The following is a 27,652-nucleotide window of genomic DNA, read 5'->3' on the forward strand; positions in this document are numbered from 1 at the left end:
TGTGTAAATGACATGTGCACAACACTGGATGTGTTGCAAGCATTGTTGCAGTTTGAAGAATAAAGGTGACAGTGTTCAAACAGTTACAAATGTCAACTGAAACTGGATTTGGACATAAATCCTGAAATATTAGAGAACATAAACACAAGAACAACAAAATTGATCAGTGCACTTTAACAATTTAATAAAATAGAACAACCTGAAACAGCAGTTGCATAGAATAGAGCTGTGTGAATCTCAATACCCAGTTATGCTTTTCACTTTTGGTTGAGGTAAGAATTATAAGGCCTCACAAAGTGACTTAAAAGACATTAAAGCAGGTAGCTAAAAGCTTCAGTGCATGCCTGCTTTAACACATTATGGCATTTAAAAAGATCATCGATATATGATTAACACTGGAAACAAGACTCCACTGTACAAAAACAAAATATCTGTACCAAAACCCTTCACAGCAATCGCTGTAACACAAATATACATTCAAGCCTCCCAACAAAGAGATACGTAACAGAAACAAGCACTTTGTTCATTGTGAGACAAACACTCCTACAAGAACAAAAGAATAGACAAACAAAAATAAAAATGAAATGTAAGACGGTAGCTGCAGTAGTAATCTGATTGTGAGGCACATCCGTGAGTGCTGTAATTGGCTAATGAGATGTCTGACTTTTGACATTTTGGGGTCAGATCAACAGGTCAGACGTGGAGGCGCCCCTGACTGCGTCTGATATGGAGAGGAACCTGAAATAGAGGCATCAGATTAGATGACCTGCAGACAGAGGTGTGACTATGAGATGTGTGTGTCTATGGGAAACAAACCTTGGGTGTTACTGGACTGCCGAACGGCGAGAGTTCTAGTGAGTTCTCTTTGTCGGAGGAGTTGTTGTGACGATGCTGGGCGAACTTTCTCTTTAGCGCTTCAGCGATAAGAGCCGCTGGGTCATTAAGCAATGCTGCGCCTCCCTTACTGCGTTTCCTTCCGACTGGTGTCCCCCCTGGTGACCTACAAAGTACAGAAGGGAAAATCTTTGTTTTTGTTTGTTGTAGGTTAACACAGGGAAAAAATGAAAACGAAGGCAATTTGCAACATTAGCACATAAACCATCATATTCTAGGACAGTGGTTCCCAAACCCCCCTTTGTAAATACAAATATTTTAAGCCCCCCCCGCCATATGTATAGGCATGTGTACTGTATACATTTATTAGGGGTGTACGATTCAGAAAATGTCACGATTCGATATCGATTTTCGATTCCAAAACGATTCTCGATTAAAAAAAAACGATTCACAGTATGTAAATGTAGTTACTTTTTCTATGTATGTATGTATGTATGTATGTATGTATGTATGTATGTATGTATGTATGTATGTATATATATATATACACACACATACCCCTTAGTACATTTTATTTAGTTTATTTAGTATCTTTTATTGTCCATATTATTCATGTGGATTTGTTTGTTATTTGAACATCCTGTTATGATGTATGTGTATGTTGTGTGTGATGTCTGTAAGCTACTGGGACCTTGAATTTCCCCTTGGTGATCAATAAAGTATCTATCTATCTATCTATCTATGATGTGATTGCAGTAGACATACAATAAAATTTTTTTGGAATTTTTGGAATTCTAATAATCGATTTTGAATCGGTAGAGCTTGAATCGCGATTTGAATACGAATAGATTTTTTTGCACACCCCTATTATTTATATACAACCTATTTTCCTTTATATATTTAATTACAATGTTACACAGCTCTGTTTACACTTTATCCTAGCACATGGTTTTTTAGGATTTCGTTTTTATTTCACAATTGTTTTGGCAACGTCTGGTTCCCATGCCAATGAAGCCCCTTTGAATTGAATTGAGATCCGCTGTTTCTCCGTAAAGGGGCAAGAGAGAGTGAGAGGTGCGCAACAATCCGCTGTTTTTCCGCAAAGGGATAGTCAAAGAAACACAATGCAATTCGACTGGGAGATTGGCAGTCAGTTCCTTATATAGAATTGCGGTCACCACTACCAAATATTTGCCTTTGTTTTGGTAGTTGTGGTGTTTGCTGTAGCGTCATCGTCTCCTTTACATTTACCTGGCAGTTCTTTCACAAACTTGTCCATGCTTTGCTAGCAGTGCAGCAGAACCATACATTATTTATTTATTTATTATCAACCAGAAATGTTGACAGACCAATATTCTATCAATCCTAATGCCTACCTTGCCACTGAACGCAATTTAACTTGATTTAAGTCCTTGAGAACATCCAGCATGGACGGGATCCCTTTAACGTCTGAATCCTGGGGCTTGAGGTCTTTGTCGTTCTTCCTGCGCTGGCGGATCAGCTCTAATAGAGACGAAGTCTTAGCAGAGGAGCCAGGGCAGGGAGGAGGAGGTGGAGGAGGAGGAGGAGCACAGCGAGGTGTGGAGGTAAGAGCTGGCGGTGGGGGAGGAGACATCAAAAGCATACCTACAGTATTCTGGGACTCTGTCAGACCTAAGGAAATGTTGACAGAGCACAGAAAGTTTATTGTTAAATCAGAGTATAACATGCTGAACACATCTGTGCGTTTTGTAATAAGAGGTACAAAGAGCGCGTACCTGAGGCTGGAGCGGCAGTAACGATCATGGCTATCTGAGCTTGTAGTTTGAGCAGCTCGTTCTCCAGCGCTGTGATCTTCTTCAGGGCATCTGGCTCAGTTCTCTGCCTCACAAATCTGCCTCCTCTCTGTGCGTTATTCTGGGCCGGTCCTGGGTATCTCACCACATCACGATTTACGGTACTTTGCTTCTTTGGAGGTAAATGGTTCCTAATGAGAACATACATTAGTTTTATATTTATGTTAAACTGTCTGAAAGAATTCCAGAAATGCACCTATATTTAATACACATCAGTGTACATAGTTACCATTACCAACATTTGACCATTTTCCCACCTATACCGACCAAATTCAAACGCGTGTTTTCGAAACTGAAAAATATGTACAGCTGTGCAGACATGCATTTCTAAAGTGAATTAAGTGGTAGTTATAGAAATAAACGCTTTAAGGGTCATTTTGGACTGTTTACTGTATGACCAAATTATTTTGTGTACTGTAAGACAGTGCAGTTTTCCTCTGTAGTCCAGAAAGGCTACGGCCAATTCAGTGCTTTTCTTTATATAGATCAGTGTTCTCCTGCTCAGACAGACTGCCTACAACTTAGTTACCAGTTTACACTGTGTGTGTGCTAGGAAGAGAGTGGGTATATTTAACTGGCTTTTTATTTATTTATTTTTTTTACTTTTTTTATTTTTCAAGCCTTTATGCATGCTTGAGAAAAGAACAAAGACAATATGTATTTCATGTACTAATGCAATGAACAACCAACATCATCTTTGACTCATTACTATTAATTAATTAAATATACGATCCACTAATTTGCTGCTATTAGGACAAAATGTATTGTCTTATGAACAGCAAATATGGTTTTGTTCTCTGTAAATTTGCACTGGGAAACATTACCTTGACCGTGTTTGCATTGTGTAGATTTGTGTCCTTACCTGGTCTTGGCGAAGCTCTCCCCCTCATCCTCAAACACCCACAGGACATCAGCAAACGAGGGGATGGCAGGTGTATCCATAGTGATGTCCACATGGCCGTGTGGCCTGTCGGTGAGCAGAGGGATCTAAGGACCAAACATGGTAAAGGAAGGATTACACACTGACTGCATGACATAAAAACCTGAGAAAATAACGTTTGTTAGTGGGCTTAAATATGAACATGATTCTGCAGAGGAAGGAGTGTAAAGAGAAACGAGGAAGGCACATTACTGTAGAACTTACTGTAGAGTGTGTCTTTGGTGCTTGTCAAAACAAAAAAAGTTTACACCTTACAAATCTGAGCACTTCAGCTCAGCTGAAAATACAGTATTGCTTCTGTTTAGGAAGTACTATGTGACAAATATATAATTTAAACACTGTCCCATATTTTTTTCTGTTAGTGTTATAAACAAGTGCTTATAAAAAGCCCATAGTTTCACTCGATTGGCTGCGTTGAATTTGACGAGTTAAGAAAAATACGTCATTTTAGACAATCTTCAGTGTGATAGAAAACACAAGTATCACAGTACCTGAAAGTGGACGCGTGGTGTAGGTGTCAGTGGGAGGTTGGTCCCAATCATCCGCACAATGCTGCGATACTGACCGCACAGCTGACTGTCCCACACCGGAACCAGCTACAGGCAAGAAGACACACACACACACACACACACACACACACACACACACACACACACATATAATCAATCTTGGTTGAAAATTGCCATCCTTACAACTCACTCAATCAGTTAACCTTTAGGGAGCAAAGTAACACTACTGGTGATGATACTTGGCACCCATACAAACAACTAGTAAACCCATAATTATAACAGAAGTGTGTCTGTACACTCACCATGTCTGGAGGCATGCCAAAGTACTCCAGGACAATGCGCAGCACATCCAGAATATCCTCGACTAAAGACATTGGTAGGACTTTTTTCTGCACCAGCTGATGACAGCAAAGCTCCTCTTTCTGCTGACTAACTTGGTAAGAGGCCAACAAAGAATGGATGCCACTAAGTCACATACTTTACACCTGAAACAAAACAAAACATACGTCACTTAGGCTATAAAACAGAACGATCTCAAACAGTATTTGAATCACTAAACAGCAAATCACGGTCCAGAAATCTTAGTGTAAAGTTAGTTATGGACTCAGACATAAAGTCTAACATCCACATTAGGACGATTACAAACGTTTTAAACTATTGCAAGAATTTAAGAACTTATGTATCTCAGCGAGACTTAAACTTGGTTTTGTCTTCAGTAGATTTGACTATTATAACGGAGATTTTACAGGCCTCTGTGAAAAATGGGTGAGACCGCTACAGCTGATTCAGAAGGATGCTGAGTCCTCACCGAGACCACATCAGTCCAGTTCTCAGAGCTGTACTCTGGCTTCCTGTGTGTCGAAGAATTGATATTTAAATAGTACCATTGGATTCAGCTGCATTGTATTTTCTAATTCTTGTGTTTCTTTAATGTATCTATTTTTTATACATTGTATTATTTTAAAACATGCTGATAAGTGTTATGTTATATTGTCTTGTGATTCTCTAACCCCCGCAGTGTGTCCCTTCAGAACTGCATGGCTCATCAAACGTAAACCGCGGTAACAGGAAACATGCGCGATAAGCAGAAATATATGTGCACTTACCGTGGACTTTTCTTGCTAAAACGTTTCTTTGTAGCTACATTTGTCTGCTATCTTCATAATAACCGACGAAATAATTTGTAACTGCAGAAACACTAAGGACTTGCAGCTTTCCTCCGAGTTCACTCGTCCAGCCAGCCAGGCAGCAGGCAAGTCTGTTAAGTCAAATAAAGCCGCAGCAGCAAAACCTCCTCTGATTGGCTGTAAATACAGAAGTAGTATGAGGAGCCAATAGGAGTGGGCGATCATGCAGCGGAGGCAACGGGTCCTCGACCAATGGCGTTTTACGAAACCTACTACTACGAAATTTGTATTTTGATACACGAGCTACTTCTTCTCCTGGGTAAGAAAACATCGCAATAAGCGTACATTAACCACATGTATTGCACTTTCAGGACACTTATATTATTATGTGTTGTAGCAATCACGTAATTATATGTTCCAACGGTGCAATGAAACAATGGAAAATGTATTTTTCTTAAGTTGACCATATTCTTCACGTTTCAAAAGTAGCTAATGTTAGCGTTAGCTTCTTTAGCTAGCCACAACGTTAACGCTAGCGCTACGACTTGACATTACCATTTTTTACCAGATAGCTAACGTTAACTCCGTACCTTGATGTTCCTATCTTAAAACATACATTAGTGACCGTAACGTGGCCTAAATCATCCATTAAATTATATTAACGTTAGTTCAATGCATAGCGTTAGCTAGACTAACGTTATAACGTTAGCTAGCTAGCTATATATACAGGTTCAACGTAACACATACATCTAATTATAACGTTAACCTAAATCAGGCTAAATACACACTTAACTTAATAACTTCAACGTTACCACTCTCGCTTGCAGGTCTGGTAACTGAAAGTTAACAAAGATGATGGATGCACTGTCGGTGGTGAGTCAGCTGCGGGACCTGGCCTCTGAGCCGCAGAACCGAGAGGTAATAGTCCAGGACCAGGGCTGTCTCCCCGGGCTGGTTCTCTTCCTGGACCACCAGAACCCAGACGTGCTACTCGCAACTCTTCAGGTGGGAAATAGAGGCTGGACTGGTGCTGTTCGTGGTTGTACTACCCTTCTGTTAAGTACACATAACATAAGTATTCCGTGTTTTATGTAATACATGCCAGACGAGGTGTCCATTATCAGGAATGAATGGCCGATGCTGAGGCCAGAACATGGAAGTATAACAAGACCGGGCCAAATGATTCCATTAATTACCTGATAATGGACGCATTGAAAGGTCGTAACCCGCTTATACCATGGTCACTTACCAAACAACACTTTTTGACACAATTAATATATATCTTAATGTGTTTTGCAGTCAAAATCTAAAGTTTAATAGCTGTGAAACAAAGTAAGTTCAGAGGCAACGTGACATCATGACTTAGCGTAAACATACACGCCCACTTTCTTAAGCCAAGTGGCCTGTTATCTGTACGCATTTTGAGCGCTATATACAACGGATGGGTTGGGTTTAGGAAAAGAACAACCGGTTGGGTTTAGGAAAATAAGAAAGTGACAATTGAGTTTAGGAAACGTGACACGCGGGACACGATCCCCGGTCTCCTGGGTGAAAGTCCTGTGTTTGACCCATCCTCCACCCCGACCAACCTCCCTACGCAGATTTTTGCCCTTTCATGCTACTCGCTACGGCGTAAAGTCACACGCAATCGCAAGGTAATGTAAGTCAATGGAGGCCAAACGACGTTGATAAACACGCTAAAAAGCGAGTATGCGTCTTGATAACATGCCAATAATGGCATACGAATTGGCGTGTCATACATACGCCACTTCATGAGATCAGTCTGTCAGAGGAGCAGTGTAATCTTCTTGCAGCTTGTGTGTTAGCGCCATCCTGTGGAGTTCAGAGGAAGAGGCAGTAAAACACTACTCGGTGTACATCAGATATTATTTATTTTTCTTTTGATGTAGCACATTCATTTATAATGGAAAAGAGTCAGTTTCACTGGAACTATTTAGTAGATGTCCTATATCACTTTTTAATGGACACCCTACAGCTAGTCAGAATAGAGTATTCACCCAGACCACGGTATATGTGCATGTTTACTATAGATAAGTTGTAGCGTGTTGGGTAGATGGGTGTACCTGTTTGAACAAATGCAGTGTATATTTTAATCCCTTTTCTGCCTTCCTTTGTCCTCAGACCTTGCGCTACTTGGCTGAGTTGCCCCCCAACATCTCCACAATGAAGAATGAACTGGGTATGATGGTGAGCTTGGAGAATCTAACTGGGAGGTGAGAGGAATGTTATTTTACAGGATCTTGGCTACCTTTGCATGTTGATGTGCTAGAGTGAACTGTCTAGAGTGTTTTCTCTTAGCATGTTTATGTTTAACTCAATCTCCAGTACATTTTTCCTATTTCATGTTACAGCACAGATATATTAGTACTTTAACATTAGTTGTGGATGGATAGTTATAGGTTTATGTAGAATGTGTTCAGTCACCCTACACATAGGATTAAATAGGATAAACAGACTGAATTGCCATTGTATTTCACTTCAGTCATTCAAATAGCGAAATATAGTATAAATATACATATTTCTCCATATAGGGAGGGCCTGTCTATTGACATCACAGCCTTGGCCAAGGAGGTGTTTGACATTCTGAGTGCACCTGCTAATCCTGTGCCACGCACGCCTGAGAGGGAGAGGAGAAAGAAATCCCAGTTTTTTATCAACTCCACCAATAAGAAGGCCAAGTCTGTCACTCTGCACATCCAGGGGCTGGATAGCACTGTGAGTAGGCTAACACACACACACACACACACACACACACACACACACACACACACACACACACACACACACACACACACACTCTCCTATGCATGACAGTGCAGATTATTATTATTGCCAGTTTAACTAATAGTCTCCCTCACTTATTAAGGACCAGCGAGGCTTGTGTGAGCAGGCTCTTCTGAAGGTCAGAGGAGTGATCAGCTTCACCTTCCAGATGGCTTCCAAGAGATGCACCGTCCGCATCCGCTCAGACCTGCCCACTGAGGTAAAACACAAACATTTACTATCAGCGTCTGGTTGGGAAGCAACCGGCCTTTAAAATATTAGTTTATATCGCTCGTAATATTCACGATTTATAATCTTGCATTATCAAAGCCACTGATTTACACAAGGTGCAGGAATCTGGAGTAAGAAGTCACTCACTTCCTTCCCTGATGTTTCTTAAATTGCAGAGTCTGGCATCAGCCATCGCTGCCACTAAGGTGTTGTCAGCCCAGCAGGTGGTGAAGAATGAGGCAGGAGAAGAGGTGAGTGGTGGTCTTAAGCCCCTGACACACTAACCCGACGGCGGACCGCTGGCAGAAAAGGCAGTCGGACTGATCAGTGCCTCAGAACACACAGAAGCGACGCCGACTTGAGCGTGTAATACGTCTCCGTAACAGCAGGCGGCGCTAATCTGTGTTGTCGCCCCAAAAAATGAAAACCGGCAGCTGATTGGACGAACGCGTCACGTGGGTCTGGTTTCTCCGGATATTCAAAGACAGACTGTCATGGCGGCTTGTTCAGAATACGATCTCATATTGTACTAAAATAGTTCACCGAAACGTGTTTCTGAAAACATTTTTAGCGAGAAATAGGCCATGCAGTTGCTGAATCTGTCTTCATTTCAGATCGACAAAGGTCAGTTTAAAAGATTTTTTGTCAGATTTTGAGAGGCTTATAGTGTGTCTCAAATCGCGCACTTCCGTTAGTGTACTAACTGAAGTGCACTTCGTACACTACGTACTTACTTGCATAGTGCGTAAAATTTGACAGGGTAGTGTTGTCTCAAATCGCGCACTGCCTTATGTACTTACAGGAAATGACATCACAACATCTCAGTCCTCCTCCTTCTTCTTCTATGAAATTGTACCCAAGGCAGAGCATTCCCAACAAGGTTGTCACTCGTGAAAAACACATTTCTGCTTTGTTCATCAAAATGAATGTGATTGTTGTTATTGTTGCTTGTTTTTGCCCTCTGTTTTATGCAACCGTAGACTTACCGGTATGATGATATTCATACTTTTGCTCCTAATTCATTGTAAAAAAACAACCCAAAATGGCCATTTTTAGTTATTTTAGCAAAATCTGAGCAATTCAAATGGTGTCCAACTGACATAAAGAACAAGCATAGAAAATAGTCATATTACATGTTTATATAAGGGTGTTTATTGCAATAGCTATTAATTACAGTGACAATACAAGAGTGAAAGCAGAGGCAACCCAATAGACTCTATTCATTGCTGGCCCTGTACTTTGATGGGGAAAGTGATCTGATGGTGGACTTCAGACTCTCCAGGGGGATCCTTTAACGGTACATCCTCGGCACGGCGTGTGACCATGGCTGGGGACCCTTGTCTTCCTCTTTTGGCTCGCCAGCGGTACCTCTTATCGTGGTTTAGCCAGAGCCTTTGCTGTGCACCGTTCTGTCCACAATACCAGCAGGGAAATCCTCTCTCTCCTCCCCCAGGTCGTTGGCCTTCCAGCAGAGGAGGACTTCCCTCAAGTTGGCAGCATTGACGGCCACGTCCGTGTCCCTAACGATTATATAAGTCAGGACACAAACAGCACTGTTAATACGTTATAACATAGCATACATTAACGTACTGTAACATTACTACTAACGCTCGCAGCTTAATGTATATCTACAAGATCACACATCTAACGCTAAAATTGTCTACAGTGAGGACGATAGTTTAACACAACAAACAACCGTATACCACAACACATGTACATTAGCTAGGTTATAACTTATTTGCCAGTGGTTAAACCAAAGAGTATAGACGTACCCGTAACTTCTTTGGTTAAACTGTGCCGCTATTAGCTAGCTAAGGTTAGCTAAAGCTAGCTTGATAGCACATCAAATTACGGTACAAATTAACGTTATAATTCGCGGTACAAAAATCATCACCGACTCCAAAATTAACCAAATATACATAAACAGGTGGCTTATATGTTATACAAGTATAGCAAAAGACTAATGTTCAACTTACATTTGTAATACTCCGTGGGTCTCGCTGTCGCGTATTCGGCCGCCATTATCGAAAGTTTTTCACCTTTTGTGAGCTCCGCCCCTTCCGCTACGTAGCCAAGATGGCGACCGTTGAGGGTGGAAAGTGTCCATCGATCCACACTCAACTTTTTGACCGTTATGAGTGCACCATCCGGGTACTTGTAGTGCACTGCATTTACCACACTTCGACAAGTGAAAGATTGAGTGTACTCAAATAGCTAGTATAAGTACAGAAGTGCGCGATTTGAGACACACCATTAGTCACACTCATCCCGCTCGTCATTTCCGGGTTAGCACTCCACCAATCAGATTGGTCATGGAGTCCGACTGCCCGCCCTCCGACACAACATGTCAGGACAGCCAAAATGAAGGCTACCGCCGCCGGTACAGAACACACCGAACAGACTCAAGTCACTGACGTCGCCAGACTGTCCGGACAATTATCGGGTTGGTGTGTCACTGCCTTTAGAGCAAACATTTTGACAGTGTGACAGTATACTATTTGCGTGTCCATAGGAGAATAACCAACAATTGTGTGCGAGTTCACATTGAATTCTTAACTTCTTTCAAATTGTTTTCTTCAGGTTTTCATCCCTCTGAACCCATGTGGAGGGGAAGTGCAGCAAAACTCAGCTCTACCAGACTACCTCCCAGAAGAAGAGGAGAGCCCAGAGAGGGAGGTCGACCGAGCGGTTTCCCGCACCACAGCTAAGGAAGATTCTAATGGAAGCTGGCTCAACGCCGCCGCCGGTTTCCTCACCAAAACTTTCTACTGGTGAAACTGGCGCAGTTTAATTCCCTGAGATCCAGTGATGCAAAGTTGTGCTAAAAGACTGCAGCTGCTGTGTATTTTGAATGAGTGGACATTACTGGATGTTAGAACATCAAAGGCCTACATCCTGGCGTTGTGTGCATGGTCTAATCTTCACCAACTTGCCATCAGTTCTTGGAAAAACTACACATTGTCAACATGTGCAAAAGCACTTCTGATTTTTGCTCTATTATAATAATACATTGAATTTATATAGCGCTTTTCACAAACTCAAAGTCGCTATTATGGTTCTGGTTACTCATCGAGGATCACACACTTTAAAACTATCTTGTCTCTGGACTTGTATAATGCTGTTTTCTATCCAGTATTCTCATTGAATGTAAATATTTTCTTAAAATCTGTCAAACTGTCCATTTTCTCCTTACATGTAAAAAACTACTTTTCTACACAGTTGGAAAAGCATTTTCTGTATATCCTGCTGTTTGTAGTTGTTTTGGTTTATGCTAAAATAAATCTACAAAGTATTACATGTTTTCAATGTGCACTATTCTGTATTTTGATCAAAAAGGACAAAATCATTGCAATACTACATCAGTGAATAGGTAATCAATTCAAAAAGTTTTATTTACTTGCCAAACAGTACCACTGCAACAGTTAGTGATTTGAGTTTTACAGTGGTTCAAAAATCTCATCCCACAGCCCCTCTTCTGAAGTAAAGGGCTTGTTTTTTAAAGCATTGTCAGTCTTAGCAAAATATATCAACTTTTAAACATAATTTATAGGATATGTATGTATAATGTAATTTACAAGCAATTTATTTTCAGGCTAAGTCAAGTTACCATGAACAGCATGCTATGTACTACTGTCAGAAACCAGCACTACATAACCAAGACATGAGTATCCTTCCATTTTGGTGGTACTGCAAGATTTGAGGAGTGCAAAGACCCAAATGCTAAGACAGCAGCATTACTGGAAGGTTGTGTAAAAGATGGAAGTGAATATCACAGAAGTGTAATGGTTGGGTTCCAGGATTTACTATAATCCCCCTCCTATCTTAAATTAGTGAAAAGCTGTATAAAAGGACAAACTGTTTGACATTATAGCTCTCAAATGATGACATAACATTTCTTCATAATCTTTCATAATTTTAACATAAATCAAACGGAAGCTACTGGAGAGTTATGGCATGTGGCCAGAATGTCAAAGCTCACAGTGGGAATGGATATCTTCATTTTAGTGAGAAAGACATGTCACCTCATTCTCTCTACGATGCGGTAAGGCAAAGGAACGTCTAAATTAGCAGCATTTCTTCTTAACCCTAAATCAAAAAGATCAAACAAATCAGATTTCAGAATTAACATCAACAACAAATTATGTTGTAGTTTGCTTGGCCAAAACAAAAGTCAACCTCCAACACAAGGTGGCTAAGCTACAGCTGAGTGCTCCAACACTGGCTGAGTTTAGACAGTGTGACAGGACGTAGGATGCAGCACTGATGGGGTAAATGTAAAAGGTAAACAAATGAAAAGAAAGGGCTGAACTTAACATCAAATCAGATCTTTTTTTTCCTCAATTTAAAGTTAAACAGAAAGACTTTGAGGATTGAGGACAAAACAAAGAATCACATTACATCTGTACAGCAATTGAATAAAACTAAAAAAAAAAAAATCAGTAGTTTACACCCTAATTCTCATTTGAGAACAGTATTTTCAATTTGTCATTATTTAACTTAAACTCCATACTCCAACGCCCCTGCCTCACCCCAATAATAACTAGTCTTAAACACTGTAGACACAGCAAAAATACATTACATGACTTTCCTCTAGTCTTAATACAACTTCATGCACTGACATTGCTATATCCCATCTCTTCTTAACATTTCAATAGAAACGTTGAAACTTTAATGAAACCTTGTAATTCAGAGCCAGAGTTCCAGTTATAACGTCACATTGCTGATTTTGTCAATCTGATTACAGTGTGTTCTACAGCAACAACAAAAAGCTATTCAAGTATCATGGCTGAAGACTTAAACTGATTGCAGTCACACACACACACACACACACACACACACACTCACTCACGTGATTTCAGGACATTTACTTCAGAATCAGCGGTGGTGATCCAGTGTAATCATGGTCAGAGACAGAGAGAGACGATCTGTTCCCCAGGTAGTTTGTTGAGGGAAAAGTAACTTTTCTCTAGAGATGCTTTTTGGAGATCTTTGGAAGATGCCAACTTTGGGAAATGGCTGCGGTGTTCTTCTGATGCGGGAGGATGAGAAAGTAAAACCTCTGGAAGTGTCTGGCTGTGATGCTGCGAGTCCTTCCTTTGATTCAGTCCAACAGCTCTGTGTTACCTCTTTCTGGCCATCTCACTTCCTGTCTCTCTGGGTGTGGAATCATGTCGGTCTAACAGGGCATCAGGCAACATCTAAAAACCAAGGGCAACAACGAAAACCGTCAGTTGCTATGAAGGCTAAGGTAACTAAAATACCCACCTCTTCAAAAAGGATCTAAAAGTCTAGTCGAGAAAAATGGTGCATGTAGACTTAGTGGAAACTTGTACTGTATGTGCTAAAGATAGTTAATCCAGCAGACTGTTACATACCCTCTCGTTCTCTAATGGTGTGAGCAGTATCAACTTTATCAGATCAGATTAATTATGTACGACGATCACACCGAAAGCTAACCACAGTAAGCGACTTCCTCTGCAACTATACTAACAGAATGAAGAAGGGTGTCGTAGATGATGACAAATGAAAGAACCAGCGGCAAAGCAGAAAGAGGATGCTTATTGACCTGGTCCCTGCTGGGCTGATATGTCCTCTATTCCGCCTAGAGGCTTTAGGAGGCCGTTCTCCCTGAAGGCTAAGACAGGAACTCTCTCCTCCCCCTCCTGCTGCTGCTGCTGCTGCTCCTCTCCCTCAGGAGGAGACAACCTGGAATGTGAAGGCAGTACAATCACCTCTTCAAACTCCCCGTTTTCCCTGGAGAAACAGAGGATGGAAAGGAAAATGTTGCCCTCATTACAGCCATCAATGTGATCAGGGTGCGATTTGTGTAAAAAAACAGAGGGGGTGTTTTTTGATCATGCACAACAAAACATGCAAGAATTAAATCCCCCTTCCAATAGCATGGACACAGTGCCACTCGGCCAAACACTCAAACATGCACTTCAACATTCAATGGAAAACGCAGCGCTTTCAAGCCAGAGAGCAGAGTTGACTTTGCGGCGAAAACAAAATACTTTAACCTAGGAAACGCTTGTTCGTTCCTCAGGAAACTCCAAACCGCAATCTTTTTTCTAAACTTAACTAGTTGTTTTGGTGGCTAAACTTAACTGTCATGACGCTAACTTTTTCCGGCTGAAAGGACCGTCATCTGGCGGTGCCTGTAGCCGGCTCAGAGTCACCTATTGGCAGCTAAACAACTGCCGCTGGTAGCCGGCATCCTGGAGCTCTGTAGCGGCAACTGCCCCTCGGATTCTATCGCACTATAGGCTATTCACGTTACAGCGCTTTATTTAGTTTAAAGTACTTCTATTTTGGGTATATAATGGTATATTGGTGAAGTATAAATAAAGAAAATTCAGCAGAGGCAGGGATATGTAAACCAGAAAGGAGGAAATCCCACACACAACACCCCGGGCAAATCGCACCCTGAATGTGACAATCTACTGTCAAAAATATGTTATATGATATGTGTTTGCTGTGCATTTCGTCTAGAACTCTACCTCTGGTCAGGATGGCTCAGTGTGGTGGTGTTGGGGTTTGGGTTGGGCTCAGGTTGGCGACCGTTGCTATTGTGTGTTGGTGACACAGTCACTGCAGATGGACTCGCGGCGGCAGGGGTCACTGATTATGAGAGAAAACCAACACGGCGGTGAGATACTGCATCATGGGAACAAATGTAGTGGATATATTTTAAAAAAGGTACGACAGGAAAGTTATATTCCTGCAAAAGTGATTATACATTTTTTTTAAATAAAATGTGTATGATTATAGAAAAAGGTCAATTCAGTTACCTGCACTGTTTCCATTCCTGTTGGGAACAACTTTCTACAGATGTGAAGGAATACAAAGAGAATGAGCACTCAGGAACAATACATGGATTCGTTATGATTAGTCAGACACCACATTTATTTTAACCTTTACCTTCTCGGTTGTGTCTGAACGTCTTGTTCTCTTCATGATCTCCTCCAGACGCTGGTGGGAAAAAAAGTGCTTTTACAGGCACTGCACATGAGGAATATTACAAAATATTACAAGTGTGTGTGAACATGAGTCACCTTTTTTCTCTCCAGGCGTTCAGCCTCCTCTTTCTGGAAGTGTTTCTCTCTCTCCTGCCTCAGTCGCTCCGCCTCCTCTCTCTGTCGAGACTCTTCCTCCTCTTTCTAACACACACACACACACACACACACACACACACACTTTGATTTTACTGTGAGACCAACAGACAGCTTGGGTGGGTCTGTCAAGTTGAGTCTTTAGTTTGCTTGTACCCTTTCTCTGACCTGTTTCTGGAGTCTCTCTGCCTCCTCTCTCTCTTTCTGAAGCCTCTCTCCCTCCACCTTTCTCTCCTCTTCCTCCTTCCTTCTCATCTCCTCCGCCTGACGCTGAGCCTCCTCCTCTCTTTTTGCCCGCTCCTCGGCCTTACGGCGAGCCATCTCCTCCTTCGCTAACCTGTGCAGACACACAAATTGATCACAGTCGAGGATGCAGATACACACGCCTTTAGTATTATCCATCTCCTTGCACACTACTCTGGATCTCACACACAGACACACACACACACACACGTTCACATACAGCGCAGCCAGCTTACCTGCGCTGCTCCTCCTGTTGCTTGCGCTCCTCTTCTTCTCGCTCCCTCTGCTCGCGGGCCAGCCGACGATTCTCAGTCAAGATACGACTCGCTTCTTCTGGATCTGTGGTGCCTGCCGAGGGCTTGTGGGCTGGAGGACTGCTTACACTCTCTAGAAGAACATGAAAGAAAGTAGAACATTTGGCCAGTGCATCTTATAAACAGACTAATAAACAGTAATCCAGGCTGTATGATAGTGTGGGTGTGAAAAGGGTTTGTGAGTGGTAACTGACCGCTGGCTGCTGCTGGTGTCTGCTCATCACTGGTCTTGTTCTGACCCAGTGGCTGAGGGCGAGGCTGAAGAGGAGTGAGGACCTGCTCTTCCTCCTCCCCTTCTCTGACTCTGGTGGGTTGGGGGCTCTCAGGCGTGATCCTGTAAGGACGAAGATTTCCAGGGTCCTCTGTCCCCGGAGACTTAAGCAGCTTGGGAGTCGGGGGGCGCCCTCCTGTCTTTTGTGGAGTCCTGTGTGCAGGAAGAACAGCAACAGTTGTCTATAAAGTACTGGCTAAAATAAGAGCAAATGTAATTCTTCTGGTGTTTAGCAATTTGAATGTTTTTCATGAAACCTTGCTTACTTTTACTACATACTTTTTCCCAAACCTTACAAAGTTGATACACCCTCACCCGCCCTGCTCCCTATAATCAATAACTCCAATTTGTCACACATCTGCTTCCAGTATGTACCTCATTTTGTCAGCCATCATGGGTGTGTTCTCCTACCTGCCAGGAGAGGGAGCTGTCACTTTGCTGGTCTTCTTGCTTGGAGAAGAGGAGCGCTTGTTGGGGGGCAAGCTCAGAATGGGAGCCAATGGGAGTGAGAGGTTGCTCCATGACTTCCTGACATGGTCACGGTCCTTCTGCTATTGGTGCAGGAGATGGAGGAGGAAAAGATCATTATTCAAAATGGGCAGGAATTTTCTTTCTTACCTGATAAGCTCTTCATAAAAATGTCCTTAGCAACACACAAAGTAATCGGGTGGTACAGATGGGTGTACCGTCCCAGGTTGTCCTAATGACAGCAGCAGATGATGATCAGTAACAGGATTAGACTCAGACAGCCTTCCTTTGACCGTGCATAACCTCTGGCACCAAGCCATGGCACCAACCTAAAAACAGAACCCTAACTGTTGTCAAAATTAAAAATCAACCTTCTCTCACTCAGACCAACTCACAAGACATTTATCATGTCCTGTTTGTAGAGGCACCAAACCCTCACTCGCATTAACACTGACCTACAGTATACAGGATCTGGACATTATAGCACATAAGTGGCATCACCGGTGTGGTGGATTGGGTCTGGATTACGAATGCGTTTGTGTACATTTATGGTTTATGCCTGTGTCTCCGGGTCCCTGTGTGGAATATAAAGTGCAAAAGATGTCCTCCTTCTAAGACCTTAATGGTATAAGCTGTGATACAGCAGCAGACAGATGGACAGTGCGTACAGTGTGCTGTGGTGTGTGTGTGTGTGTGTGTGTGTGTGTGTGTGTGTGTGTGTGTGTGGCAGAGACACACAGATACTCAGATATATTGTGTCCGACTGATCTGGGGCATCATCAGTATTAAAAAGATGAACAAGAAGAAGAGAAGCAAAAAGCAATGAATCACTGTGAGCATAGTAAGGCAGCAAAAAATAAATGCACCACCATTGTTCATAAACAGGCTTAGAGACAGTAAATCTGTCAACATCAAATAGATTCAAGTAGTTTATTATGTAATGAAGTATGATTTGTTTTCCATCACATAAACACAGAAGCACCTCACATTTGCCACAGGTTACATTTCTGACAATATTGCAACTGTCATATATTGAGAACCCATATCCTCTAGCTATTCTGTCAAACACAGGTGCAGGTTGCTGACATGACCCACCTGTGTGTTGCCAGTGGTCCTCCTGCGAGCAGTCGTGGTGGTAGACGAGACCGCCCCCCTGCTGAGGTTCCTCTCCTGGCTGCGGCAGTGAGGAAGCGGCTGGGCCTGCAGGGCTTTGAAGGACATGGAGCCCATGGGGTGGCAGGACACTGAGCGAGGACAAACAGGCATGGCTACGGTGATGTACGAGGTGGGAATTTGGAGTGTTTCGAGGAAGGTATGGATCAGGGCAGTGTGAGAGTTTGATGAGCAAGGGTTTGATAAACAGGAGCACGGAGCGAGAGATTGGTAAGGAGAGGAAGAAATGAGAAGGATGCAAAGAGAAGCCGTGAGTTTGGGAAGGCCAGCGGAGGATGGAGAGGAATGAAAAGAAGATGTTTGGTAAAAAACAGAGAAGAAGAGAAAAAAGGCATTAGTGCTACTGATTGGAAGCAAAACTGCGAATATACTGCAACCATCACTTGGGAACTGTATGTCAATAAAATTAATGTTATGCTTTTAGAGAAGGATGTAGTAGGGCTGATTGGCCAGGTTAGAGATTAAGAGATTAAGAAAAAGAAAAACTGACAACTTTTAAACCCACCACAAAGCAATATGAAAAATGTTCCATTCACTTTGTGCTGTTAAACTATAGGAGTGGTTTGTAAAACCAATCCCTACTCTTAAAAAGGTCCCAGTGTTGGAAGCAACTCATTCAGTCAGAATAAACTACTTATTATGGATGCATTACACCCGACACCACATTGAGGAAGTGAGCATGCAGAAAAAACACAAGAAGTGCACCTCAACACACTGTAGACAATGTTGAATGCATAAAAGTGTGTGGAGCAGAGGAAAGCAAAAGATACATTGTGTTGCATGCGGGTCAATGTGAGTAGGTTTATGTGAGCGTAAGAGAGAGTAAGATTATTAAAAAAAACACAAAGGACAACACAGCAATGCAACACAATAGAAACAGAAATACACAACAGGATGTTGTAAAATGCAAGGAAAAGTAGTGCACTTCAACAAACAAACGCATTAATTTTGGGCCATCAAAAAATGGCCACTTACAGCCTATATGGGCCTGCAGAGTATCTTCTTTCTAGGGCTGCTCCCTCTTAGTCAATTAGTCGACTAATCGGTCGTTTTGGTCTTAGTCAACTAAGATTTCTTTAGTCGATTAGTCGTGTTTTATGCTTTTTTCATGTTGAATGACTTATTTCCAAGAAACGTATGAGCACATCTCTGGTAAACACAAGAATTAAAGTGGTGCTTTTGTATGACTCTTTGCAGAGAAACTCAGATTTACAGATCTGTCGATTAAATCAACTAATCGATTAGTCGATACGATTGAATGAGTGTTAGTCGACTAAGAATTTCTTTAAATCGAGCACAGCCCTACTTCTTTCATATTTAATATTTCTAAATCATTTACATTATTGAAGTCATATTTCAGCATAACACACACACACACACACACACACACACACACACAATATCTAAAGCCATTGTTGCTGTGGTAACAACAGTGGGAGACAGGGAACGATAATAGGAGAGTACTTCCTGAACAGCTTACTAGAGTGTGTGTGTGTGTGTGTGTGTGTGTGTGTGTGTGTGTGTGTGTGTGAACTCTGAGTGCCTGATACAGGCTGGGTAAGGAAGTTTCAGACAGTGTAATGCTTTAAGTCAGGCCAAATCTGATTAACATCCGAACCCGCAATGGTCAAGAGGCTAAAGTATACATAGTATACACAGTATACAGCAAATAGTTATTGCACTACAGTATGAGCTGTGAGTTTTAAGAGCATTCGTAAACATTCTCTATTTCACTCACAATTGACCATAAGAGCCAGGAGGGGTCATTCATGTGGGATGTGTGTATATTACCTGTTTGCTCTCCAGACAGACTCATGGCACTGCGGCTACGAGCCAGGTAGGAGTGTGTTGGCTGCTGCAGGCGGTTCACCACGTTGGTCTCCCATGGCGTCAACGGAAGATGGCGCAGGCCTGAGCACACACCCAAACACATGTAACATTTGAGGCTTGATAACAACTTAAACTATTAACCGCCCACTGATTAGCCTAAGCAATCAGTCAAAGACGATTATAAATGATGCGTAATTACTGTATTTGTTATTCATTCCTTCCCTCGCACTGCACAGCAGTGGAGGCCAGAGCTTAAATGAAGTCATAACCATGCACAGGCGGTTGTTACACCTACACCTGCATGCACCAGTCTGTTTTTTATGAGAGGAAGCAAACAGCCTGGAGTAAAGCGCAAACCAAGAGCAGACACAGGAGGGGAGCATTCAAATAAACAGAGCAGAACAAAGGGCATATTGCATTTGCATTCTAAGAAAATTATCTTTACTTAAGCTTGAAGAAAAATATGAATTAATCTGGCAAATTGTTCAAAAAATGCTGAAAACTTAAGTTAAACTATTTGGCTATGCAGTCTTGGTACCTGGGTAGGAATGTTGGGATACTGTATAAAATGTGTAGCTTATTAAGCAGAAGTGGACAATGCAACATGTAAAATCTTCATGATAGGCTGATTTGCCACTTAAAAGAGAGACAAAGGACAATTTCTTAGGCAAAACATGCAGCACTGCTCGCTCTAATAATGAAGCAGAGTAAAAGGTTGCAGGTTTCAGGATGAGGGGCGAAGATACAACTGGGCTGGAAACTGTGCCAAGGAACCTAAGTCTCTAATCTACACCACCACTTTGTATTCAAGCAATGCAGTGGTTTCAGAGTTAGTGTTCCACTCTGTAAATATGTGGCGTTCCTTACAGTGTCCGTTTGAGTGTGCAGTGTTTGCATGAAACGTGGCACATGATCACATGCCATGTCTATAATTATGTGCACCTCTAATGGTCGAAATGTGGATGATTTTCAGCTGGGATAAAAACAGCATCCAGTGTTCCCACAAAAACAAAAAGATTATCAGAGGATTAGAGAAAGGGGTCACAGTAGAGGGGAAAAAAATCCCTCTGATGAAACACAGAAGTGCAAACACATGCACATTTATATCATAATGTAAATATTGCAGATCATATAATTCTGTAAAGTAGGACTTCGTTACTCAAGTTGTCATATTAAATGTCATCCAGGTTCAAAGCTAAAATGATCTATTTACAGATGAAAAAACGTATGTACGAAAAGGATTGTACAGCTAAACATATCGTTATCAATGTTTTCTTAATTTAACTAAGACAGTACACAGGGTAATAACAATTACAATTCCTCAACAGTTTCCAGCCCATGATCTTTTTGCTTTGCAACATAGTGTGTAACATATATGTGGGACCAAGCTGCAAAAAGTTCCCAGAAAACACCTGTGTTTTTGTGCTGGGTGGTCTTTCCCTGGTGTAGGCGGGGTTTTGACTGAGCTTTGCTAATGACAGGGGAGGAGGATGTTCTCATCTGTAAGCCTGTCAGCAACATATGAACATCAAAGAATACATAAAGTAAATTAGCACTTCAAAAATGTATACTTAAAGAATAGTTTGACATTCTGAGACAGTTAGATGAGGAGATCACTACCACTCCCATATCTGCCCATTGAATATGGAGATACAGCCAGCGTGTTAGCTTAGCCTAACCTAGCATAAAGACTTCCAAAAATGGAAAATAGCTAGCCCATTTCTGTCCACACATAACAAAATAAACCTACTAGCCCCTCTAAAACGTACCTTATATCGTGTTTGTTTGAGCCGTACAAAAGCTTAAGTGTAAAAAACAACAGGTAGTGGTTTTAGGGGGGCCATGTGCTATTTCTTGTCTTAACGCAATGACTTCCTGAAGTCTCTGCTGACTGCCAACCTCAAGACAAGACTCTCATAAGGCCACATCGTCATTGATATATGTTTTTGTAGGGAATGAACAAACAAGATATAACATGTTAATTAGTGGCTGCTTTTTTTCCCCGATCGTACAGAGCCAGTCTAGCTCTTTCCCCCTATTTCCAGTCTAAGCTAAGCTAAGCTAAGCTAAGCTATCTGTCTGCTGGCTGTAGCCTCATATTAACCGTACAGATATGGCAGTGGTACCAGTCTTTTCATCTAAACCAAAATGTATTTTAATGTATCATTTTGTTTTTTTTCCATATCAATGTCACCGTATCCCCAAATCTTATATCGTAAATAAAAGAAAACAACAATGAGCACAAGAGTCACAACAAACACAAATGACATGAGAAACAGCCAAAAGGCGGTGGATATTGTAATGAAAAGTATTGTTTTTTTTGTGTGTTCAAGTTAATTTTCATTACCTCGGTCTGGTGAGTGTAGGAGTGTGGCAGAGGAGTAGGAGAGGCGCTTGGTAAAAACAGGGTCTGTGTGTTTGGATAAATTCATTGTGGACACTGACCGCCTGTCAGCATCTAGAAACAAAGAAGAAACATCATAAAATAAAATGAATGATGTATTGAACAGGTGGACTTAAAGGAAGAAAGAGAGCTGGAGCCAACAATCTATTTTTGAAGGGTTACTCTAGTCTATTCTGGTTAAGGGGTTAGATTTGAAAAAACTACCAACATGTTGCTAAAGGGGAAAATATATTAGTAAATGAATTAGTGCTTAATGAGTCTTATGTAGTCTAAAAATGGAGCTAAAGTGGTTTGAATGAATGACCCTGTGTCTTGGGATATAAGTTCAAGTTAAACTGGTTTGCTACATGCAAATAAAACAACAAACACTAATCATGCCATTCACATTGGCCTACATTTACACTAATGCCAGCGCTATAACGGTACTGTACAGTTACAGTGCTAGAGCCAGCGGTCTAACACTGGCACGCTAACTGACACAGTGCTATCATATTCACATTGGGAGGTCACTCCGTATCTGCGGTAGAGACTGAAAGCACTCTGCATGTGCTCCAGTCCAGCAAGGTCGAGTGGATAGAGGAAAGCTGACTCGACAAAACCTGGACCAGAAGGTGAGAGGACAATGGCAAAGAAACAAAGAGCAGAGAGGAGATGGAGATGCGAGAGAGAGAGAGAGATGGAGATGCGAGAGAGAGAGAGAGATGGAGATGCGAGAGAGAGAGAGAGAGAGAGAGAGAGAGAGAGAGAGAGAGAGAGAGAAGTTGCGTTTGAGAATAAGGGAAAAAGAGAGGGAGGGGCAGAGCAGGGTGTGAGTCAGCAGTGACAACAGAGGGCAGCGGATCTGCAAAGTTAACATATAAACATGGCAGAACAATACTGGCACGCAGACATATTTACACAAGACACACACTGTCGTACATCAGGGAGATGAGATATCAAAAGTATTCAATAAAGCTGAAAGCACTGATAACTTTCAGTGTTGTGAGTTTCTGCAGTTAATGTGTGTAGGTGCGTGACGTCTGAAAGTACCTGTCGTGCTGGGAGTGTTTGTGTGCAGTACCCCTCCCCAAGACCACCGGTTGGGTTTCTGTCTGGTTTTCTGGCTCCTCTCCAACGTCCGACGGATCACCGCCTCATGACGAACCTTCAGTCACGAAAACAACAACACATAATGAGTATTAAAAAACAACAATGCCCCAACATGCAAATTCTGCTGCAAGACTGGAACAATTTTTGCTTTGAAAGGACACTTGTGGTGTGTTATGTTTGGTCTACTGTCATGAAGTGTGTTTTGTGCACACCAGTTGTACAAGTACCTGGCAGATAAAATCAAAATTGTGATTATACAACAGGCTTAAAATGAAAGCAAAAGAGAATGTCTAGGCTGCCCATTGGTTTACATTTCTAAAATATCTCCAGAATGCACAGTGAAAACTATTTGGGTGGGGATGTCTGCATTCCCGGTCTGTATCTCTACTGTCTCTACTGAATAAAGGCAAAATGCAAATATAAATCTATAACCTCAGACCAGGGTTTCCCGCAGCACTTTGCAGCTTGGGCGGCCGCCTAAGCTGGGGAACCCTACCACCTTAACTAGGTCGTCAAAAAAAAAAAAAAAAAAAAAAAGTCCGCTGCACAAAAGGCCGTCAAGTGCATCTCGGACAATAGAGAGAAATGAGAGAAAGAAAAAGAGACGTGGTCCGTCGCTGTCTGGAGGATAACTAGCCAGTTGATATCGCACGTGTGTGTCTGTGAGAACAATCACCATTTCACTGTCGCGTGTGCATCGAAGTTTGTCAACAAATGTGCAGCAGCTGGGGCATGCCCGGGCAGAGACTGGGTGAGTGGACTTACCGGAGTGTTGGCATACGGTGGGCAGAGAACATTTATATATGTTTCTCTGTCCTGTTCTTCACATCAGTGAGGCTTTCTTCTCTTGTTTCAACGAAGTGAATACATGACAAAGTGACTGGAACTATCATCACCTCTTGTGCATGGATTCTCAACGTCCCGGCTGTTGCCCGGTCTTTGAGACACAGCTGTTTTTTTTTATCACTACACGCGGTTCAAAATACACGGTTAGTTTGCGTAGTTACACACAGTGGAATTACGTGTCCTGTTTTTATTTCACGCATACTATCTGCTGGAGTGTGTGAAGCTATGGGCTGAGCTCTGTTATCTCAGCGCAGTTTTGGAGAAGAGTTGTCGGGCAAAGTGGAAGATAGCGTGTCACGGAGGATAATGGGAGCAATGCCAGTGAAACTGTTACAGCACTTTTTTTGAAAATAGTTTAATGAGCTTAAAATTGCACATTGCAACTGTTATTTTGAGAAGCTGGTTATTTATTATATATTTATTATTATATATTTATTTACATTAAATTTGATATTTAATGTAGTGTGTCCTTCACTAACACTGATGTACTCCTCCCCCCCCCCCCCGTGGCAAACCTACCACCTTAACTAACACATTTTCTGCAGGAAACCCTAAACAAAACTCCACAACAACTCATCAATAACAGCAGTAGTGCTACAGTATTGTACGTTTTGGGGCTTAACAGACTGAGGGTCTCAGCTTATCAAATTTATCCATGGTGGTTTCCATGTTCTCTGCTTACCTCATCTCCAGCCACGACTTATAGCCTTTGACAATATTTGTATTACATAGCTTCAATAACTTCTGAAATCAAACCCAAATCAAAACATCCTGTCCGAAACCTATGGGTGACATTGCAACACACTGCGTCCATGTTTCCCTACTACAGTCTATGATATTGTGTGTGAGTAAAAACGAGAAATAAGTTAGGGTTTGGAGATAGCAGATGGCAGTAAAGTTCAAACTCCAACTCACTAAAGAGGTAAGGGGCATAGAGCGTGTAAATGGTTTACTGAAAACAGATATTAGCCTGTTCATGAGGATGAGAATCATGTTGCACTCAGATCTTGTAGTAAAGATGTGTATGTATGTGTGTTTATGTTAAGAGTGAAAACATCCCAATGTGAAAGTGTGTACAGAGCCATGTGTGTCAGAACCTGGTCTTCCTCAAGTTTCTGCCGCCGTTTCTCCTCCACGGCAGCCCGTCTCTTGTCCTCCTTTATCCTCTGCTCCTCCATCTTTTTCCTCCTCTCTTCCAGCTGCTTCTCATAGTGCTGCCTGGCTCGCTCCTCACGTGCCTGCCACTGGGCCTCCTTGACAGCTGTGGCATGGTGCACACACACATACACACAGTTAATAATGAATTGACGCACATACACACCTTAAAAAAAAAAAATTGTACAAACACACATGCACACACACAGGCTTATAGCAGGAGTGTGATGGGTCAGCTGTAGATCATTTGACTGAGCTTTAGCTCTCAACACAAAGCAAATCCCTCTGCCCCTCAGCTGGGGCCAGAAGCATGACCACTGTACAATATTACACAAACACACTTCAGTCATATAGACATATAGACGCAGGTACAGACTTCCTAAAACCCACCCGTTTTAGCGGTCACTCACACACCCGTACAAAAAACACACATTCAAAACACAAGCCTCTCTAAACCCTGTCCCATTGCCTGACCCATTATGTAACATTGGTGCCATGGCAACGGTGGGTGCCTGGCTTCAGCCTAGACTTTATGTAACAACCAGAGAAACGGGCCACAGCTACCAACCAAGTTTAGTCATGATATGTTGCGGGAAAAGACAAAAAGAAAGTGAGGGTTGCATTTAAAGCCTCCCACCCGTCCCACACACACACACACACCCCCACACCCACTATTGAAGAAAAACACACCATTCTGTTTCTCACGCTCCACCCGGCGCTCACGGGCTAACCTCTGTCTCTCATCGATCTTGTTGAAGAGCAACGAGTCTGCAACACAAACAAGTGTTAAACAGCATAGTAAACTACTGTACAACTGGGTTGAAAGACAGAACCAATCCTGTGTTATGTCTCAATATAGTTGTTTTTAACACGAGAGAAACATTTCCCTGTATGCCAGTGTGACTTACCTGTTTTGGTGGCAACATTGTTACCAGGGCTGTTGCTGGTGGTGGTGTGAGTCAGGGTGGGGGTTGGGGTCAAGGTGGGAGTGTAGGTCTGTCCGGAGCCCGAGGAGCTGGGACGGGTGGCTGAAGACGCTCTGCCATCCTCCGATTTATACCGGGAGTAAGATGCTGAAAAGAAAGACAATGCAATAATAAAAACTTTGTTTTATTGACAAAGTTTTATTGACTTCTCATGCAAGAAAATAAAAACCATCCACAGCTGTAATACAAGTTTTACAACTGAGTAAGCATCTATTCAGCAGCATCAACACAGTCTCTATCCTCCATGTGGGAAATCAAGGATGGGTACTGCAGTGTGTTCATAACACGCCTCTTTTAACACACAAAAATGTCATACACTTAAGTCTTGAATGCTTCATAAACATAAAACTACCTTACTTACCTCAAGTTAATGTTAATGCATCATTTATAATATGAAGTATAGTATTTCTCCAATACCATTCACACTTGCATACTCCGATATGTCTTTCTTGCTAGCAACTGATTTGTTATTTAATGAGCATTGTTGGAGGGGCCTGAGGCCTAAGATTTTCATTGCCAATGACTACTTATGTTATTGTTGTGCACATGACTAATAAAGAGCCTTGAATACAGTGGGCTAACTAGAGGTGTGAATCTTCACTGATCTCCCGATTCGATTACGATTACCATGTCAGCAACTCGATATCACGATGCGTCAAATAAATTTTTCTATTAAAGCCATATAGGATATTTAATTCATAGCTTTTCAAGCTTCAAAAACAAAACATTCTGCAGTGCTCTAATACTAAATAAATTGGATACATAAAACTACAGCACTGAGCACATGACACTTCCTGAATGTGCAAAACATAACAGAATATGTAAACAGAAAGGTATAGGCCGATTATCGATGCAGCATCGTCCGTGTCCACAATTCAATGCATCGATTATTTGATTAATTTCAACACTTCTAGTGCTAACTAGCTAAGATAAATCAGGCCTTGTTGCAACAGTGTTACTGGTGTCCTCTCACCTCAGCTGCTAAAATTATATTTGCATTGGAAGAATACAGAAAGTTTGATCATTTACACTGTAGCAACCTCTTGTTGTGGCTGTTACCTATTTTACTTTTACTATGAATATACATAAAAATACCCAAAATGTGTTGCCATAGGTCATAAGAGTTTATGATACTAGTTTTTGTCAATTAGACCTGTGAGGTGCCAGGAGTATGGTGCCGCAGCAAAATAGCCTCAGGAACATGTGTACGTTCAAAGGTTGTTTTAATCGTGCAAGAGAAAACTCAGACTGGACAGATAGTCTAGCTAGCTGTTTCAATTTACCCTGCAGAGATCTGAGGAGCAGTTAACCATAGTCCTCATAAATTGTCCGGAGTTTAAAATGCCAACATAAAGATAGCAGAAGGTAACGGACATCTGGCCGAAAAGAGTGACATCCGGCAGAATTGGAGCAATCCTTGAAGTGGAACGTCGTGGATACAGACTAGGCGTGACACATAGTGATGTAAGGTCTAAACATAAAATAGCTGTGTGTGTGATTT

General features: G+C 41.9%; 3 protein-coding genes and 1 long non-coding RNA gene across 14 annotated transcripts in view; 1 reads left to right on the forward strand and 3 right to left on the reverse strand.

Annotated features, from left to right (window-relative positions):
* Positions 1-159: 159 nt before the first annotated feature.
* Positions 160-6,165, reverse strand: mtfr2 (mitochondrial fission regulator 2). 3 transcript variants are annotated; one of them, XM_031321916.2, is made up of 9 exons: positions 5,225-5,317; positions 4,927-4,969; positions 4,421-4,603; positions 4,101-4,205; positions 3,532-3,656; positions 2,592-2,800; positions 2,211-2,487; positions 817-1,000; positions 160-738 (listed from the first exon to the last, which is right to left on the reverse strand). In XM_031321916.2, exons 3-9 carry the CDS (start codon positions 4,490-4,492, stop codon positions 694-696), a joined length of 1,017 nt encoding a protein of 338 aa, XP_031177776.1. In that variant the 5' UTR covers positions 4,493-4,603; positions 4,927-4,969; positions 5,225-5,317; the 3' UTR covers positions 160-693. The 3 variants fall into 3 exon arrangements, with proteins under 3 accessions (XP_031177776.1, XP_031177777.1, XP_031177775.1); XM_031321917.2 differs by lacking the exons at positions 4,927-4,969; positions 5,225-5,317 and adding an exon at positions 6,058-6,165; XM_031321915.2 differs by lacking the exon at positions 4,927-4,969 and having other exon boundaries at positions 5,225-5,346.
* On the forward strand, positions 5,345-11,211 carry armc1l (armadillo repeat containing 1, like). The gene is made up of 7 exons (XM_031321919.2): positions 5,345-5,564; positions 6,073-6,250; positions 7,388-7,479; positions 7,798-7,981; positions 8,133-8,249; positions 8,437-8,511; positions 10,841-11,211. Exons 2-7 carry the CDS (start codon positions 6,098-6,100, stop codon positions 11,033-11,035), a joined length of 816 nt encoding a protein of 271 aa, XP_031177779.1. The 5' UTR covers positions 5,345-5,564; positions 6,073-6,097; the 3' UTR covers positions 11,036-11,211.
* LOC116066099 lies at positions 9,476-10,477 on the reverse strand. The gene is made up of 2 exons (XR_004108896.2): positions 10,237-10,477; positions 9,476-9,780 (listed from the first exon to the last, which is right to left on the reverse strand). It is a non-coding gene; the product is annotated as an uncharacterized LOC116066099 (long non-coding RNA).
* Positions 11,212-11,627: 416 nt separating the features above from the next.
* si:ch73-217b7.1 (ensconsin) overlaps positions 11,628-27,652 on the reverse strand; it is a 34,750-nt gene continuing 18,725 nt past the window's right edge. For 3 of the 9 annotated variants that reach the window (XM_031321906.2, XM_031321902.2, XM_031321909.2), the window contains exons 2-20: positions 26,074-26,238; positions 25,856-25,933; positions 25,108-25,271; positions 23,105-23,219; positions 22,573-22,677; positions 22,019-22,129; positions 21,084-21,179; positions 19,633-19,752; positions 17,764-17,936; positions 16,612-16,751; positions 16,124-16,353; positions 15,852-16,002; positions 15,541-15,709; positions 15,316-15,420; positions 15,182-15,232; positions 15,052-15,085; positions 14,761-14,881; positions 13,827-14,014; positions 11,628-13,458 (exon numbers count right to left, since the gene is read on the reverse strand). In XM_031321906.2, coding sequence (XP_031177766.1) covers positions 13,448-13,458; positions 13,827-14,014; positions 14,761-14,881; positions 15,052-15,085; positions 15,182-15,232; positions 15,316-15,420; positions 15,541-15,709; positions 15,852-16,002; positions 16,124-16,353; positions 16,612-16,751; positions 17,764-17,936; positions 19,633-19,752; positions 21,084-21,179; positions 22,019-22,129; positions 22,573-22,677; positions 23,105-23,219; positions 25,108-25,271; positions 25,856-25,933; positions 26,074-26,238 — 2,327 coding nt within the window. In that variant the 3' untranslated portion in view covers positions 11,628-13,447. The remainder of the gene's footprint in view (positions 13,459-13,826; positions 14,015-14,760; positions 14,882-15,051; positions 15,086-15,181; positions 15,233-15,315; positions 15,421-15,540; positions 15,710-15,851; positions 16,003-16,123; positions 16,354-16,611; positions 16,752-17,763; positions 17,937-19,632; positions 19,753-21,083; positions 21,180-22,018; positions 22,130-22,572; positions 22,678-23,104; positions 23,220-25,107; positions 25,272-25,855; positions 25,934-26,073; positions 26,239-27,652) is intronic. The other 6 variants (XM_031321903.2, XM_031321907.2, XM_031321908.2 and 3 more) reach the window with 6 other exon arrangements.

Source organism: Sander lucioperca, chromosome 19, assembly GCF_008315115.2.
Source record: "Sander lucioperca isolate FBNREF2018 chromosome 19, SLUC_FBN_1.2, whole genome shotgun sequence".
Classification (NCBI taxonomy): Eukaryota; Metazoa; Chordata; class Actinopteri; order Perciformes; family Percidae; genus Sander; species Sander lucioperca.

Coding starts and splice junctions, on each gene's coding strand:
- mtfr2 (XM_031321917.2), bottom strand. CDS start 4,492: ATGTCTTTAGTCGAGGATATTCTGGATGTGCTGCGCATTGTCCTGGAG. Junction 3,657..4,100: donor CACCACGCGTCCACTTTCAG/GTACTGTGATAC, acceptor TTTGGTCCTTAG/ATCCCTCTGCTCACCGACAG. Junction 2,801..3,531: donor GAGAGCTTCGCCAAGACCAG/GTAAGGACACAA, acceptor TGTTCTCATTAG/GAACCATTTACCTCCAAAGA.
- armc1l (XM_031321919.2), top strand. CDS start 6,098: ATGATGGATGCACTGTCGGTGGTGAGTCAGCTGCGGGACCTGGCCTCT. Junction 7,982..8,132: donor TCCAGGGGCTGGATAGCACT/GTGAGTAGGCTA, acceptor TCACTTATTAAG/GACCAGCGAGGCTTGTGTGA. Junction 8,512..10,840: donor AGAATGAGGCAGGAGAAGAG/GTGAGTGGTGGT, acceptor TGTTTTCTTCAG/GTTTTCATCCCTCTGAACCC.